Below are 18,720 nucleotides of genomic sequence, written 5' to 3'. Positions count from 1 at the left end.
CACAAATTTAATTAACACATTTTTTTTTAAATGAGCATCATCAGCAAGGAAGCATCTCCTCTGGAATGGTGGCCGAAGCATGAAGGGGCATATGAATGTTTAGCATATCTGGCATGTATATACTTTGCAATGCCAGCTACAAAAGTGCCATGCGAATGCCTGTTCTCATTGTCAGGTGACATTGTAAATGAGAAGCAGTCAGCAGTATCTCCTGTAAATGTAAACAAACTTGTTTGTCTTAACAATTGGCGTAACAAGAAGTAGCACTTAGTGGACTTGTTGGCGCTAAAGTTTTACATTGTTTTGGTTTTGAGTGCAATTATGTAACCAAAAAAAAATCTGTTTGTAAATTACACTTTCACGATAAAGAGATTTCACTACAGTACTTGTATGAGGTGAATTGAAACATATTTCTTTTGTTTACCATTTTTACATTGCAAATATTTGTAATAAAAATAATGTAAAGTGAGCACTGTACACTTTGTATTCTGTGTTGTAATAGAAATCAATATATTTGAAAATGTAGAAAAACATCCAAAAATATTTAATACATTTCAATTGGTATTCTATTGTTTTACAGTGCGATGAATCGTGATTAATTTTTTTAATCGCACTTAATTTTTTTGAGGTAATCATGTGAGTTAACTGTGATTAATCGACAGCCCTAATATTTAGACTCACCTAAATGGTTCATTATAATGCTGGAGAAGTATCGTAATGCTCAGTTAAAAAAAAAATCAGAGACTTCAGACTTCAGCAGGGACAGTCTCATACTATGCATATGAAGGAATTATTTGGTGAAGTTGTATGGCCTGTATTAGGTAGGAAGTCAGGCTGGATTATCATAATGGTGACTACTGGCCTTGAATTCTATGTATGTGTGTAGAGAACCTAGCACAGTGGGGTCCTGATCTTGGTTAGGGCTTCTGTATGCTAGTGTAACGCACCTAAATCTATTATTATTATTATCAATAATAAAACGAGGTGTCCCCTGATTAAATAATGAAGTAAGCTTAATGCAGTCAGTAAACCAGGTTTATTTTAGCATACTGATGGTGCACAGATGCCTTAGTGGCTGGCTTTAAATAACTAAAATAAATATTCCTTTTCAGTGAGACTACCTACAAATCAATCATGGAATGCGGTGGTTAATATGTGTGTGACTATGTTGAATTCTAATGCCTGGTTACAGCTTCCAGGGAGGGGAAAAGTTCCACTTCAGTTAAGAATTTATGGGGATTCTCCTCAAGTTGTTGAGTTCTGTATTTCTGGAACAATGAATATGTTCTACCCCCAATGTATCTTCCTTACAACATACCACTGCAAGTTTACAAGTTCTCATCTCACCTTTAGAGGTGCATGTAATGTTGAGAGTATTCTTTCCTTAAAATCTACAAAGTTTTATATCTAATGTCTCAAGCTATGCCTAAAAGAACAATCCTCTTTTCATGTAGTTCAGTGAAAATATTTGTCGGGTAGTTTTAGGAGGACTCATGCTAGGGGCAGATCAATAGGATTGTAATTGTCTAGTTGTCTCCTTACATAGTAAAGGCTAGATTTGTTAAGGCAGCTGGGCAAATGTGCAGGCAAATATGAGTGGGAACCAGATGCTTAATTTCCAGAGTAAGGGTTTATCTGCACATGGAACTGTTCTTGATTAACTCCATTTGTGGTGACTCTTCTTCCAAATTTGTTGCATGGGGTTATGGTAAATAGGAAGAAGGCACTCTTGTTTTGGATAGGAGTGTCCACCCATGAAGCTAATCAGAACCAACTCCAGCGGCAGCAATCCTTTGGCAGAGTCAACCTGCAGTGCACGCTGAAGGGTTGCTACACCTGAAGCCCAAAAAAAGGGGGACATCTCGGATGATCCCATAAAACTAGACAGCTATCAGTATATACTGAGCACCCCTATGTATTTCTTGGGACAGCTATCTCAAAAAAGGGGCAATCCTGGGAAAACCTGGACAGGTAGCAACCCTACTCAAATACAGCAAAGTGGATATCTCTTTTGCATTGCATTTTTTTCAACCAAAGAAGGAGGGTGAAGTGAAAAGAAAGGAAGAAGGAAAGGAAGGTGACAATATAACCAAATCAGTCCAAAGACGAAAAAAAGCTTTTCGTTCAGTGCAGGATTAAGGCCTGAAATTCAAACTTTTCCTTACTTTATAAGAACTCGGGGTAATTTAAGACAAAGTGATGTCCAGACCCATGAAAATGCTAGTGCTGTCTTCTCAGTCCTGAGGAAGTTACTCTTCCCCAGCTCTAGTGTGTTTCCCTTATTCTCCCTCCCCCTTGCTCATGGGCAGGGGCATGTCTGCAGCCTCCCATGTGAGCAGGAGAAGGCCCAGCTGTTCCCAAACACTGCGGAGTCTTTGTGCTGACCTCTCTGATCAGTGTGTAGAGGGAGCTGACTACAGAACAGCTCACTCAGCATTCTGAGAGATGAGCTGCTGCTCTCACATTGTTGGTGGCAGATGTTTAGAGTTCCCTAGTTTGAAAATTCAGAGGCCTCCACCAAACCAGAGGCTCAGAACTTGGTGTTCCAGGAAGCTTGCCTTAATCCGCTGCTGGCAAGAACCAGTTTGCCCATCCCTGCTGTAAATTACCATCCAACTCCTCACACTGCCTAAATCAATCTATATGTGTGTGAAACCTGTTTTTTCTATTTGATTAAAAGAAAGAGAATGCCTGGCTCTATAAATCCTGTTAGATGCATAAACCCTTCTAATCTCTTCTTTGGCTCCAGTGACATGGCTGCATTTTCACTAATATGAGGTGTGCTCTGTTTTTTAAGCCCCAAATAGAGGAAATCAATGTCACAATTGCTTAGTCATGGATTTAAAATGTTTAGAATTCGGCACATATCTTTATAAATGCTCAGTAACTTAGCCCAGCCCACACTTTGTCCATTTCTTTTGGTGTCTTAAAACTCTTTGAGCATTTGTGTACTTGCTTGCACAAGTTATGAAGGTCTTTGGTTCAATGTGAAAATCTGTTTTGCCTCTGTATTTTCTGCCACGTGTATGTCTGGAGCCAGGTTTTGTACTCATTCACAAGGAAGGGAAGTCAATGGAATTGCTCCTGATTTACATCAGTATTATCAATGAATTGAGATCAGATCTCTGTCTATCGTGTATGTATGTTTGAAAATGTAACTCTTGCTTCTCAGCTGGAGAAACTATTAATAGTTTGCAGTAATATTTTAATTGAATTTAAACAATGAAATCCAGCCTAACTCTTGGTGATGCTCTTTGTTATTTTAGAGAGAACATGCTTAAAATTATAGGGTGAAATCCTGTCACCCTGTAAGTCCAGGGCAAATCCCCATTCACTTAAAGAAGGCCAGGATTTCACCCATCTTCTCTAAATGCTATGGCTTTTTCTATTAAGCAATTTTTGGACGACAGCAGGTGGTCTGTGGCTGAATCTTGATATGTTGGAGCTGATGCTAAGAGTCTTGGAGAAGGTCTGGAGGAGGTGGCCGTGTTGGTTCCTGCCCCTGCTACTGTAGGATTTTGCTCAGTTTACTGTATATCCAAGTGGGTTGTAAGCTATGGGTCAGCTTGAATCCCTGGCTCCTTCTGCAATTCCAGGTAGCACTGGTGGTCAACACAGCCTTTTCTCACCTGCAGCTGGTTAGGCATTTGCAAAGCTTTCTCTAGATCCAGATACTGCCACAGTGATCTGTGCCTTTGTGTCTTCCATATTGGATTGCTACAGCAATATGCTCTGTATGGAAATTAGCTTGAGGACCATCTGGAAGCTATAGCTTGTGCAGAATGTGACTGCTCTTGGGGCTACTTGCAGGAACCCTGTCTAAAACTGCATTCTTCTGTCTGACTTCTGTGTACACTTTGTTGTATGAAATTCCATATGGCTAGGGCCCTGGTGGTCTGAGACACCTCCTCTCTCACCATGTGCTCCCAGGGCAACTGAGATGTTCAGATTATAGTACCTGAATGGAAACATATGAAGGATGATGGCAGGGTGTTTTCTGTGGGATGGCCCTTGGGTCAGGAGCTTGCTTCCCACATAGGTCTGCCAGGCCTAAATTTTGAGTATTCAGGCATGATGCAAGGCCCCTTTCCTAGGCATTTGCCTAAGAGACGGAAGGACAAGAAGGCAGGGGACTGAGTTTATTTGGTGGGTGCTGGGGGGTGGGGAGGGCATGTTAGATATGTTGATTGAACATATTTTTATGCATGAATAAATGAACAATGAAGATCTACTGGTACCATGTTCTTCCCTGTTAATCAGGAAACAACGTAGACATGCTTGGCAGGGGGAAAGGAAAGAGAGAGTTTGAATCGTCAATAGACAAATGAACTTGTGAAAGTAGTGTCAAGAGGGTATGTGATCAATTTACTAAGCACCATGCAAGTTCCTAGGAATCTGGCCAAGAGAAGTTCTGTGCTGTCCATAGTATCAAAGCTGCTTTGTATTCAGGCTGCTTGGCCAGTTTTTCAGTAGAGGAGAGATCTGTGTGGCTTTTTAAAGTTTGGGTTTTGGTACCTAAAAAGAACACTAGTAGTTTTAGATCAGTTCTATATCTTAAAAATGTACCCTTTGTGCAGAATAAATATGTCAATAAGGAAAACTGCTCAACCGTAGTGTCTGAAACAGACCTTGAAATATCCTTGATTTTCAGGATGCACATCTGCCCATGAGTTTAAGTTTACAGCAGGGATTGGCAACCTTTGGCATGTGGCTCGCCAGGGTAAGCCCCAGGGCGGGCCGGGTCGGTTTGTTTACCTGCTGCTTCCGCAGGTTCGGCCGATGCCAGCTCCCACTGGCCTTCCCAGGCCAATGAGGGCTGCGGGAAGTGGCGGCCAGCACATCCCTTGGCCCGCACCGCTTCCCGCAGCCCCCATTGGCAGTTATCTGGTGCATTATGTTTTCAAATCACTGTATGAAGAGTGCTGATATTAAAAAATAAAAGTCAGGTTTAGAACACATGAGGAATGAATTGGGCAAACATTATGTGAAACTTTTCCTACCAGTTTTGCAGAGCTCTGACACATGCACGCTGATTCCACTTACAAGCTTAGAAACCTTCTAATCAAATGCTGTAAAGTAACAGAAACATAGCCATTAGCTGACTGACATTGCATCACATAGGAACAGCTTTGCATCACAAGTAGTTTGCACTAAATCAAGACATTTCTAATTACCCAAATAAAATAAAATACATTTTGAAGTGCAGCAATAGTTTCCTTTATTACACGTTTTCTAGTCACACGGTATAACTAACATAGCTTTAACTTTAACAAAGTTATCGAAGCTAACATGGAAATAATATTAAGCAGGTCAATAGTACAGTACATGAACCTTATAAAACATAGACTACAATAAGGTCCCTGACTTGGAGAGCATACAGTCTAACACAGGACAACAGTGCAGATAAAAGAGGGTGTATTCAGTCCTTGATGAGACCAGTTGAAGAGGAGTTGTTTGATAGACAAAAAGTCGGCAACTGTGCTGTGCAGAGGAGATGCATGATATAAGGTGCAAAGGCAAGAGTAGATGTGACCAAGGGAGCAGTAAGGAGGAGAGGATTGGGAGTAGCATGGAGTGAGATGGTGAATAAAGAAGGAAATGAACTGAAATGCAGAAGGGACATAATTATATAGGGTTTGAAGATGAGTCAAAGGTGCTTGTATATGAGGCAGTAAGAGATAAAAAGCAATGGAAGGGATTCGAGGTGGTGAGTAGGTGATAACATGGATGGAGCAGTGGGAGATTCCAATGATATTAGCAGCAGTATTTTGGGTAGAATCAGTTGGGAAGAGGAGAGGGAGGGTGTTATTGGAGAAGAGACATTTACTGTAATCAAGACACACAATTACTATGGTAGACATGGGTTTTACCAGAGAGAATAAAGACTAAAAAGTAGATTTTTGTTTTATTAAGCAGGAAGATGTGAAGAAAGAATCTGGATGTGAAGGGAGGAAAGAGAAGTTTGAAACTCGTATGTGAAGTACCTGGATCCAATGCCACACCAATCAGCCATCACCAGAAAATCTGGGGCTCCAGTTCCTCCTCTAAAAGCTACTTTCCCTAGCAACTTGAATTTTCTGTAGTAACACATAGTGAAGTCTTCCTATTGCAGGATTTTCCAAATGAATAACCCAAATGTTTTCCAGATACAATGTAGCTACGAAGATGCCTTCTTCCTATAAAGTCTTTCCTTACAGTATTAAGCAGATTTTTCCTCAGTAAGGTACAGGCCATGAAAAATCAGTATCTTATCCTACATCCATCAGCTGCCCACTGCTCTTTCTTCCCTTTTCCCCCCCCTTCTTTTTGTTTTGGTGAGTAGTCGTGAAAATTCTGAGTATCAAATAATCCTGAGCATCAAATAATATGATTAGTGTTCCCTATATCTTTCTTCTATCTTTATTTAACCTAAGTGTTTTTAAAGGAAAGAACAATGTTGGCCACTGGATACAATAATAAACTGCATTTTAAAATTAGAGTAGATTGATGAGACTAGAAGTGCTGTCATGCTGCATCCCCCTTGTTCCAGTCTGCTGCTGCAAAGTGGGCAGATCCGGCCAGCTGGCCGTGCCTGAGGGGAATCCCCAGGTGATACATAGCACAGGGAAAAGAGGCCAGGGAAAAGGGGACATAGCTGAAGTTTCCCTGTGCTCCAGTGATCTCATTAGATCACCCCTTAGAAAACATAGGCATTCAGGTGTAACTTAAAGCCGTTCCTGAGGTGCTCTAAGTTATGCCAGGGACTGGTTCAGTCCCTATCCTCCCATCCAGAGAAGTGAGTCACAAAGTTGGAGCTTGTGGCTAAAACAGGATGTGGGATGTTCACACCTAAACATCAACAGTTTGCTGAGTATAAACAAAGGAGTACAAGCCAAAGGAAAGTAGGAGAAAGCACTTCAGGGAGGGAGCTGTCAGCATGAGGGTAGGAACAGACACGTATGTTTGTAGGGCATGTGTACATTACAAACGTTTGGTGACACAAGTTACTTTGGCATAAAGCTGCTGCAGTTAGTATATGGCTTGTGTGCTTGCATACTTTGCTCCTTGTGTTGGCACTGCACATACTCACTAGGAGTGCTTGTTTCAGTGCATGGTGCGGTGCCCCAAGGGTAGGTACCGTCCAACTTTTGGGAAGTTCTGGCAAAGCATGGTGAGGCAGAAATGAGTTGTGTGGGGTCGCTGGGATTGCTGGGTCAAGTTTCAATCATGCTGCTTTCTCTACCCCATAATGCCATTCCTATCCCATAATTTTCAAGCCTGTTTTGAAAAATTCCACAAACCCGAGTGGGATTTGTCGCTGTCCGCCATCTCCGACAGAAGCATGGAGTCTGCACAGCTCTGCGCTATTGTCATGAATGTTATAAGCACAGGATGTGCGATCCTCAGGTATCTGCAGAGCTACGGGGAGCGTGGCGATTTCTTCAAGGGCAGATTGTTGTGGGATGTTGCAAGAACCAGTTCAAAATTGTTGATAACATTCACGGAGCAGCTGTAAATAATGGTGTGCCGCAGAAATGAGCACTGACTGATGGGATTGCATCATAATGCAGGTTTGGGATGATGAGCAGTGGCTGCAGGACTTTTGGATATTCCTGGATCTGTGAGCTGAGCTCACCTCAGCCCTCCAGCACAGGGACTCTAGAATGAGAACTGCACTGACAGTGGAGGAGCAATTGGAGATCACACTCTGGAAACTTGGCTTTTAGTAAATTGAAGGGATGCTGACGTTGTTTACTGACAAGACTGGATCTCATTGAGAAAAGTAGTCCAATGGTTATAGCTACCTGCCATGTCCTGCATAATATCTGTGAAGCAAACGGGAAGAAGTTGCCACAGGATAGAGGGTGAAGGTGGAGCAGCTGTCATCTGCTGAGTTTGAACAGCCATACAGTGGCTCAATGGTTTAGGGAGGCTTTGAAAGAGCACTTTAACAGTGAGCCACAGTAATGTGTTGTAGTGTACTATGCTTTAGCTAGCCCTGCAGTTTGGGGATCTGTTAGGAATTATGTGGTACATGCACATCTAAGAATATAACATTGTCAATGCATCTATTAATTTTGTGGTGCTTGTTATACATTTATGATTGTATCCTTGCATGTGTCACTCATCCTATGAGTTGTGTCAAAGTATACTAGTACAGCTAAGTGTGTGTTTTCACTACCACCAGGCATTCTGCAGCATATGTTGGGAACCAATAACGATTAATTGTTTTTCAAACAATAGAGTTTTATTGAGTGATGAAAATACTTCAAAAATTCTGTGCAAGTTAAAAACAAATTTATTAAAACCTTATTAAATTTATATCACAGAGTTTAGAGAAGGGGAAGGAACAGTCATGTCTATTTTAGCTACACGTGCATCAGTCGTGGCTCTCACAGGTCAGTGTGTGTGAAGCTGTGGTTGTTCTTAATGTCCCCCAGTGTGGAGTGGTTGGGACAGGGATGCCATGTGGAATATTGGAGGGAGGCATGTAGAGAGGTGCTATGCTGCAATTCTCCATGGGCTTTAAAGGGAGGTGAGCCTGAGATTGAATCTGTAGGTCCACAAGAGTCGGCAGAATCTGCATTTGCTGCCAGAGAAGCCCCATTATGTCCTGATGCAGCTCCCTGGCCTCTTCCTCTGGGACTCCTGGACCTTTCTCCTCTCTGCTCTTTCCTTCTCCATAGTCTGCACTATTCGTCCTCCAGGCATAGGTGCCGACTTCCTCTCTTTCCCCTGGGTGCTCGACCCCCCTCGACCCTCATCCCCGCCCCAACTGCACCCCTTCCATGAGGCCCTGCCCCCATTCCAACCCCTTCCCCAAAGTCCCCACCCTAACTCCGCCCCCTCCCTGCCCCTATTCCAACTCCTTCCCCAAATCCCCGCCCTGGCCCAGCCTCTTTCCCGCCTCCTCCCTTGAGCACACCACGTTCTTGCTCCTCTTCCCCCCCCCCGTCCCCGGAGCAGGCTAATGCTGAAAAACAGCTGTTTGGCGGCAGCCAGGTGGGAAGAGCTGGGAGGTAGGTGGAGGAGCGGGGACACGGCACGCTCAGTGGGGGAGGAGGAGGTGGGGCAGGGGAGGGAAGGGAGCTTGGCTGCCAGTGGGTGCAGAGCACCCACTAATTTTTCCCAGTGGGTGCTCCAGCCCCAGAGCACCCACGGAGTTGGCACCTATGCCTCAGGGCCCTCTGTTCATGCTCTGATACAGCACTGGGTTGCAGGATCTTGCTGAACAGATCATACTGAGTCTGCTTCTTTCCCCTCTTTATCTGGCTCAAGTGTGGAGGGAGAACCCCTCCGGGTCACAAGGGCAGCAGCTACAGATAAACCATGCACAGATACCATTGTCAGCATAGGCACTACAGAAAGCAAAAGTTCAGATTCAGAACTTCCTACTTTTGCTTCCCAAAAGTTTTATACAAGACATGCTGATTGACACTTCTGCTTGGGATTGCTTGTGCATGGCACCACCAGGGTGAATAGAGTCCGCCAGATGTGAGAGAAATGAGGAGGAAATTGCTTGTTTGCATGAAACTATGAATATAGGGCAATGTCTCTGGATTCTGGCACCATTGTTTCACAGGTGGTGGTGATTTTAGTTGATATCTCACACATGCAGGTAGCAAATACATAGAAAGCACAGCTGTTGCTGACATCTCAAAGCTGCCTGCACCTGTATGCTGCTAGTCTGTTGACTGCAACAGTGCCTGCCAAAGTTCTCGCCGGCTGGCATGGGGAAAGGATCCTATTGCAGAGATAGAAATAGGGCTGCTATCCCTTGAAACCTTCGGCAGAGGATTGCAGAGCACCTCCATGAAAGTTTAATTGAGGTCTCTCAGGTGGACTCAAGGGAGATCCCTGTGTACATAAACAAAGTGCTTCGCATGACCCCCTTTGCCTAACTCTATAGGGGAATGAAAAGCAGATAACACTACTTCTCTTTGTTGTATTGCTACCTCTTCTAGTAGGAGTAAATTAATGAAAAGTTGATAGCCATGTCCTGTGAAGTTGGGAGTACCGTCACTGCAATAGGAAATAAATGTACACACTTACTCAAGGTTCCTTCCCCTGCATCGGGCTCACCTGTGCTCGACCGACTGGACTGAGGTGGAGTCTCAAATATTTCCTGGCTTGCGGTGCAGCTGGAACCCCCCGGTCACCCGTCCCCCATCCTCTCCTCTTCCTCTTCCACCTCTTCCTTGTCCTTGCTGTTCATGCCAGGGAGTCTGAGACTTGGGCTTCTCAGAAGTATCCATGGTGGTATGCAAGGTGGTTGTGGGGTCTCCCCAAGTATGGCATGCAGCTCTTTGTAAAAACAGCAGGTCTGCAGCTCAGCACCAGATCGCCTGTTGGCCTCCCTGGCCTTCTGATGTGCCTGCTGCAGTTCCTTGGCTTTCACTTGGCCCTGCTGCTGATCCCTGCCACACCCTTTTTCCTGCATCCCCCAAGCAATCTGCTCATGGATGTCCATGTTTCTACAGGATCCGTAGCTGTGCTTGCACAGGCTCAGGCCCATAAGATACAATCTCTCCTGTGTGCTCCAGGCCAGAGCGCATCTTGAGTGTGTAGTGGCATGGTCAGCTGGGCATCGGGTGACCAGATAGCAAGTGTGAAAAATCGTGTGTGTGTGTGTAATAGGTGCCTATATAAGACACAGCCCCAGATATCGGTGCTGTCCCTATAAAATTGGGACATCTGGTCACTTTAGCTGGGCAGTTACACACAGCAATGGAAAGCTGCTAGGTGTGCTCCCCTGACTGGACAGTCAGGAAAAAGCATTTCAAAAATTTAAATTTAAGTGTTGACACATGCACAGCTAGCTCAATGTAAGGTGGCTTAGGTTAACCTAACTTTTTAGTGTAGAGCAGGCCTTAGTGTGCTAGACTTTAAACTTTGCTCACATTTAGGATGTAACTTAGGATAAATCTTGTATCTAAACAAGATGATGTGTAGTCTGACACTATTTGCTTTAATTCTCTTTAATTTCTATACACTTGTTTTTATTTAAGACACTTGTGCACTCATTTCCAGAGAGAAGGGAAACAAAGCATTCGGGCAAGTTTGAGTGAGGAGTGGGTGATGATGCCCACTCCGAAGGCTTGGCCAGAGGTGTGGTACCATGGAAGCCCTTCCTTAAGAGGCACTTTCTGGATTCTGCTTTTCAACGGAGGCACAGAAATAAACTAAAGTGAAAATCAAGAGGGGTGGGAAGCAGAGGGGGGACTGATGGTTATGGGGACACCTCAAGTACTTAACTGCATGCTTCTTCAGTGGTGATTACAAAGCACCAGAGGAAGTGTGAATCAAGGGCACAATATAAATGTAATATTTTTATTGTATATTGGTATATGGTCATAATCTTTTGAAACTCTTTTGAAAAGTTCTCTTCTAGTTCACTCAGTCAGGAACCTGTTTTGAGTAGATGCAGATCAGATATCCATTTGAAGTATGAAAGATTGTGATGTTTTAATGCAATTTGTTTTCCATAAAATACATAGTTAGTGACATGTTAAGACAATCTGTCTGTGGCTTATTAAAAGTAATCATAGCAACCAGCAACCCTTGTGAAGCAAGCTGTTCTTCTCTTTTAGGAAATACAACTTCATCTAAATTTCCTCCCTCAGAAATTGCAGACATTTGTTATTGTTTGCTGCTTTCAGATCCCTTTCCTGTGCTTTTTTTTGAAGCTATTGTACAGTGGATTTTTCTTGGCTTGTTACTTTCTATTGATTATTTAAAAAATAAAACAAAAAGGGCAGCTATCTCTGGGACCTCGTATTTCTTCGATCTTGCACAATCATACTACAGAGATATATTAGTGCTTTTTTTTTTTCAACCAAGTGTTAACAATAAGATCATTTCATTTGAAATAAATCTGAAATAAATTAGCATAAAATAAATTTCAGAATGGAGAAATTTTATATTTTTAATAGAATGGCCTCATGAGTATTAAAGTACACTGGTTGATTGGCCTACTTATTTTGACACACTTATTTATGCTTGGTTAAAAGTTTGATATTCTTCTATAGGTATGAATTGGGATTACAGGAATTAGTTAAAAAATTTTAAAATTAATCCTATCCATTACAGTTTGATAAATATAGCATTGCCTTCTGAACAGGGATGAATAATAGCAGTTTTTTACTTGAACTACTGTATGTTGCAGAGTTGAAAAATAGCCCACAAACTTTTAAAATCTGAAATATATATTAGTAGACTTATTGGCTGTTAGAACACTGCTGGGTGTATACAAAGTTATATTCCTTTTTCAGGGACAGATGACTGTATATGCAAAGTTTGACAAAGATATTTACCTCCCAGAAGATGCTGAATGTTACTTTGTTTACAATGGATCCACTCAGAGACATATAACGTTTGCTGAACGAATTAATGGTAGTGCTCTTCAGTCCATCATTCCAGGTGAGCACTGTTGTTATATCACATTTCTATTTCTCTCTCCCACCCCCACTTTCCTTTTTGATGTGAACTAAAATCTGATATTTTGACATAGTTGTGTTTTCTTATTAAGTTTTTATAATGGGAAATATGGTGGGGTGGACTTTGGGGATGAGTTTGAGTGGTTAGTCTTGCTTCTGCTCTCTTATGCCTTTTGCAACACTATATATTGTTTGCAATGGGGGAGCAGTACAGTGCATATGATCTTCAGATGTGACTTGATGATTAAGCCTCTGTGACGTCTACAAAACAAGCCAAGTCTCACCCCAGGTCTCTTGCACCTGGACATCCTGGACTTCTGAAGCCTGCAGAACCCCTCTGTTTCAGTCTGTGGGCCATCCTAGGATGTACACCTCTACCCCGATATAACGCTGTCCTCGGGAGCCCAAAAATCTTACCGCATTATAGGTGAAACCGCGTTATATCGAACTTGCTTTGATCCGCTGGAGTGTGCAGCCCTTCCCCCCAAGCGCTGCTTTACCGCGTTGTATCTGAATTCGTGTTATATCAGGGTAGAGGTGTAGTGGTTAAGTTCTTCCAGTTCTTCAATCTTGGCTTGCTCTGGGGATTTTACTGAGAATTGTGGATTTGTCCAGGTCTAGATGATATGTGTGCTGCTCTGTGGCTTGCTGGGTATGAGGTTTTGTGGACAATTCCAGCCTGCATTGTATCATTTGACAAATGATGTGAAGAGATTATATTATGGGAGGTAGATCCAAGGAGACAGGGTTCAGGTTAAATGCCTAGACCTGCCTCTGCATTTTAAGTGCTTGTTTCTTTGGGTTGTGGGGGAAGGAAGAAAAAAGAATGGGAAACGCACTTGTTGGTGAGCAAGTAAACCCTCTTGTTTTTGGTGGAGTGAGAAATGCCCATACTTATTTGACTTCCGGAATTAGTGTGGCACCCATGAATGTAGTGCTACGTAAAGACCTGGGTTAGAGTCACCTTGCAACTAGTGCCACCATCCCTGAGAGCAGGACTGGGGAGCATCACTTCTTAATTCTCTCTTCTGATTTGAAGTCTTGTAGTAGGAAGTCGTCCACGCTTGTATTTGGAACATTGCCTAAGCTGATGATACATGTGGAAGGGGAGTGGGATGCAAACATATGATACTGGTGCTTCACAATGAAGGGTGTGAACTTGGACTAGCCTAACACCCCACTTACTGCCTTAAAAAGAGATTATCCCCTTGGCTGCTCTAATACGGAAACAGATGGTTTTTTTAAAAAATGACTTGTGAACTTTCCGTTTGTTAGTAAATAGCAGATATAAATACAATCTGCGAGTGCATTAGACTCTGCTTGTTACTTATTCCTATTTACTTATGCAATAATTAGAGGAGATTTAGATTCTGAAAACTGACAGTTGATTAAAAGGAAAAATTCTGTGCTTTCCCATGACTGCTTCTTTAATTAATTAAATGGGAAGAGATTATCATGGAATAAAATGGAAGAAATGTAATGTCATGTTTTATTCCAGGGTATCAAACTAATTTTTTTATAGAGGAATGAATTTGTTTTTAAATTGTTTGTGGACAAGAAATAAAAACATAGGGCCATAGACTACACTCAACTGCTACCAATTCCTGTAGAAGATAATGGGAGATTATTCAACTCTCAATCTTTGCTTTAGTCTTTATATTGTAACAAAACTTTACTTAGCAAAGTTGCCAAATAAAAGTACTTTGTATCATTTTATGTTTAAAGACCACTGCTATCACTGTTTCTTGTTTACTTGCCCATTTTCTTGTGTTAACTGATTTGTATGAACAATTGTAGTAGTATGCAGAAATTAGATGCATACCTACATTGTTTTAAAGTCTCCCCTTTAAAATAGTATCAGAAGGTTTCAGCGTTCACTCATGTGAAATGTATAAGAACAGTGCACAACTCTTGTAGAGATATTTCTAAGATGTCAGTATGCCAGCTCACATTTAGAACCTAACCCTGGGGTTTTCAAAATAGCCTGAGGGAGTTAGGTATCTAGGAGAGTGGGCTCCTAACACCACTGGGCACCTGTGAAAATTCCAGCCATACATTGAAAACTTAAAATTGCTTTAAATCAGTGTTGTCAAAAATGTGGTTGCATAAATAGAGACATACATTTGTGGAAAGCTTCTGGGGAGGTCAGTGGGTATGAAATCCATGTTAAAAAAAATAAATCCCAGTGCTCTCATTCCTTGTCCCTCAGGAATCCCTTTCTTTGCTGTTATCATTTTTCTTGCTTCCGACCCAAAAAACTGCTTCCAGGATTGGTGACAACAGTCACAAATAAAGGGCTGATCTTGCTAGGGGAGCAGAATGGAGGTATAGAAAAAGTTGCCATTGGGGGCGACTCACCATCTATACTGGTCTTACACTGGAAGTTGTAATTTTCCATTCAGATGACTGTTGCATCTTTAATTTAAAGGCCAAGAGCTGCTACCCTGCAGGTGACATCTGCTGCTCTGTCCATTCACTGCTCCCAGTTCTGTTTTCCCCCCTCCCTACGCCTGCTCACTGTGACCTAGCAGATGTGCTTTGGGTATGGGATTGGAGGTGTACCTAGCTGTGCATGGCCCCAAAATCTGCGTGCTGGGATCTGTTCACCTAGCACCCATGCTCAGATGCGGTCTGCCAATGACCACCTACCTGTCTCCCACTTTCAGTCCTGCTGATGAATACTGAGGATTCTGCAGGGTAGAACCAAGACTGTCAAAGGAATTCTAGGACTCAGATAATTTAAATTTCCCATTTTACATCTTTTTTTTTCTCTTAAATTACTGTAGGTGCTGAAATGCCCTAAGCCACCTCATGCTTTTGAATTTGGTCATTCAGCACTTACTGTAACCTGACATGTGTTTTTAAGCAGACCATCTTAAAGTACCCAGGACTGGAAAGGCTGGTTTTGAAACCAAATACATCAGTATAACTGGGAGGACATTTGTTAACAGTATAGTCAGTTTTAAATTTGTGACCGAAAGTGATTTGATATATTCCCTTTAACAACTGGATTTAAATGGAGGGAAGTAAAATACAGTAATTTCAGGTACATTTTCAAAGTATTTCTTAGGTTAAAAAAGAGATGAGGGAAGCGCAATATATATTCTAAAAGTAGCTAACGTGTTAATGATTAATCTACGTTATATTTCAGGCCATGGATGCCAAGAAACAGTTTCAGTCTCTGTGGTCATGTACACGAAGGGATATTCACCTGTGACCCTGGGCTGCTGTTATGTCACTTACAAACAGAATCTGTCTTGCAAGTTATCTCATTTTCTGGTTAGCCACTTTGACTGCGTCACTTCTACTAGTCACCAGACACTACTCAATAAGTTTGGGCTAACTGTGGAAGATTTGCAGTCACTGGATCATGATATGATGCTGGCCATAGCTCATGAAGAGCTGCCACCTACATGGAACGTCCTTGGAAATTGTTCAGAAGACGGTAGGATTTTTGATTTAAAAGCTTTTAACTGTAATTTGCCTGTACCTGTACAATGCATACTAGTGTTTGTGACCTGTCATAGCAGATTCCACATCCCTGTAGTTGATTTTACTGTTCTCTGAAACGAAAGTTCCCCATCATAAAGGAAATCAAGGCTTCAGTTTGTTCCTGTAGCATCACATTGATATTGTAATTCAGTCTGTCAAAGAACCTTTTGTACCTTGACTCTCACTGTGAATTTAGTCCTTTTGATGAATAATGCCTGTCTACAACTGATGACAAATTTGGTGCTTCAAAAAAACCAAGGATTATAATAATGAAGTATCTCCACCTTGATTCCAAACTGATGAAATATTAAAAAAAAAAAAAAGAAAAAACAAGTTACACCAACAAAAGAAGATGTAAAAAAATTATGTCATGAAACAGGCAAAAGAATGTCTCAGTACAGGAACTCTAACTAGTGACTATGCATATTGTTTAACACAGTACAATCAACAGTGATGCCTCACTTAGGATTGCATTAACCCCTTGAAGAATAAGTATTCCATAGGTTTCAGGGCCACCCCGGTACAAGGTGGACTCATCATTAATATATTAATGTGTTCTGCTAGGGAAGCATGGGATTTTTCAATGGCTGATTGTGTGCTGAAAGAACGTAGAATGAAAAATAGCCACGGTACTTTATTTGAGCAGTATTACTAAAACTTTTGTAATGAAATCAGGTGAAACGTCGGTTTCAGGTTTCATTACAAACACACAACTGGGGTAAGGTTTGCTGAGGAGCATGAACTTTTTCTTTAGACCCAGCTGATTTATAGCTTTGCTTGTAAGCCATGTGAAACTTGATGGCTTCACATGTTTTCCACTGACAGTCTGGTACATTTGGCTGAGTTTTGTTTTGAGTACTTGAAATTGTTCAGAATTTGAGGACAAGCAACCCCATGTGAACCTAAGCTGAAAAAAGACATTTGGGAAACCAAACAACTGAGTTTCACCCCGTTCTATTTATTGGGTGAGAATTGTTTCAAGATTTTTCTAACTCCACTATGTCTGTAGATAATAGTGGATTTCATACTGCTCTGGAGTGTTCTTTTTGAAAAAAGGTTTTTCAGGAGATTGGAAATCTGTTTTAAAAAATGGGTTTAATTCATAGGATTGTTTTTCCCTACAAAATTTGATATTAGGGATATACCTGAAGAGGTGTTGTTGTTTTTTTAAGGTAGAGTGGCTTGTGTGCTGCATTGAATTAGTGCACACATGTATGGAGAGTTGCTGGCTTAGGCAATAAAAAAAGAGTATGTTCAGTTATTTCCTTCTCATGTGTAGTAAACATTGGTTCACATAACTAAACTACATTGTGGTTGAGCATAGTTTCTAATCAAGGGCTTGATCCAAGGCCATAGATGGCAATGGGAATCTTCTCATTACTTCAGTGGGTTTCAGTTTGGGGTCCTAGGGAGGCCCATGTCTAAAGTATCAGTAGACATAGCTATATCCAGAGGTAGAAAGCCAGGGCTGCATTGGGACACTTGCGTGGCATCTGCCCACACTAAACGTGTTGCAGCTTCACTTACTTCTACTAGGCCTACTGAGTCTTAAAGTCATAGGGTCATGAGACTGTCTCAGCCATTAGGCACTCCTGTGAAAATAGCAGCTTCCATCTAAATATCACTGGACTGTTTTTTAACTTTTAGTTATTGTCCAGCAAGTTCACTTAAAATGCTCCTTTCATTGCATATTGCACTACTCACTACCAGAAGAGTCTGAAAGGGCTTCACTTTACCTTTTCTTTTCATACCTTTTGCACTTGCTTTCCACTTTGTTTTAGACTGACAAGCCTCAAATGCAGTGATAAAGCTGGGAAATGTGTCCCAACTACTGCATTAAATGTAATTGTTTGAAATTTGGGATCACTTTGCCCCAAATGTGTTTCATCATCAGTTGTGTTGTGTGGATATTTTCTATGTTTTAGATTTTCCCTGTAACCTGTGATTCTGTCTTAGCCAGTAACTAATGTTCAACAGCTAGTCCATCCCCCTTGAAGACCAGATGGAATCATCAACATGTGCAGGATACCTCCCACCTATGCAGGGTGAAGGAACTGTTCTGAGCACATAACAGCCATACTTAAAGTTTGGTACTGACTTCCTGTTTGCTTCTGGGTGCATTTCAAGGCAGTGGTGATAGTCTCTAATGTGGTACTTATCTATTTGTGAAACCACCTCTCACCTTGTACCTGTGTCAAGGTTGTTAAAGTTAGCAGTGATTCTCTTGTTGCTGGTTCCTGAATAAAACTCCCCACAATTGGTAGCACAATTGGTGAGGACCCTCACTTCTATAGTCAGGAATGTAGCACACATAGTACTGCAAGGGCTTTAATTGTATTTATTTGGCATGATAGGGTACATTCTTCTCTCCATATATGTGCAGATCTCTTGCTAACACTAGGGTTACCATATTTCAACAATCAAAAAAGAGGATGGTGGGAGCCCCACCCTAGCCCCGCTCCTGCCCCTCCCACTTTCCACCCCCTCTATGCCCCCCTCAGAACCCCCAACCCTTCCCCACTCCTTGTCACCTGACTTCCTCCTACCTAAACCTCCCTGCTCCTTGTCCCCTGACTGCTCCCTCCTGAGACTGCCCCCATCCTAACTGACCCCCTAGGACTCTACCCCCTACCTGTCCCCTGACTGCCCAAAACCTTATCCATACCCCCGCCCCCTGACAGACCCCCGGGACTCCCACACCCCATCCAACCACTCCCCATCCCCTGAGAGCCCCCCCAGAACTCCCGACCCATCTAAACCCCCCTGACTGCTCCAATCCCTCTCCCCACTCCTGCCCGCTGACAGCCCCCCC

At 42.2% G+C, this 18,720-nt stretch overlaps 1 protein-coding gene across 1 annotated transcript in view; it reads left to right on the top strand.

Annotated features, from left to right (window-relative positions):
- LOC117879026 (rho guanine nucleotide exchange factor 28-like) overlaps nucleotides 1-18,720 on the top strand; it is a 70,901-nt gene that overhangs the window by 22,533 nt on the left and 29,648 nt on the right. The window contains exons 2-3 of the mRNA XM_034773882.1: nucleotides 12,252-12,399; nucleotides 15,568-15,861. Coding sequence (XP_034629773.1) covers nucleotides 12,252-12,399; nucleotides 15,568-15,861 — 442 coding nt within the window. The remainder of the gene's footprint in view (nucleotides 1-12,251; nucleotides 12,400-15,567; nucleotides 15,862-18,720) is intronic.

The sequence above is a fragment of the Trachemys scripta genome, chromosome 6, assembly GCF_013100865.1.
Source record: "Trachemys scripta elegans isolate TJP31775 chromosome 6, CAS_Tse_1.0, whole genome shotgun sequence".
Taxonomy (NCBI): Eukaryota; Metazoa; Chordata; order Testudines; family Emydidae; genus Trachemys; species Trachemys scripta.
This window is presented reverse-complemented; position numbering and strand designations above follow the sequence as displayed.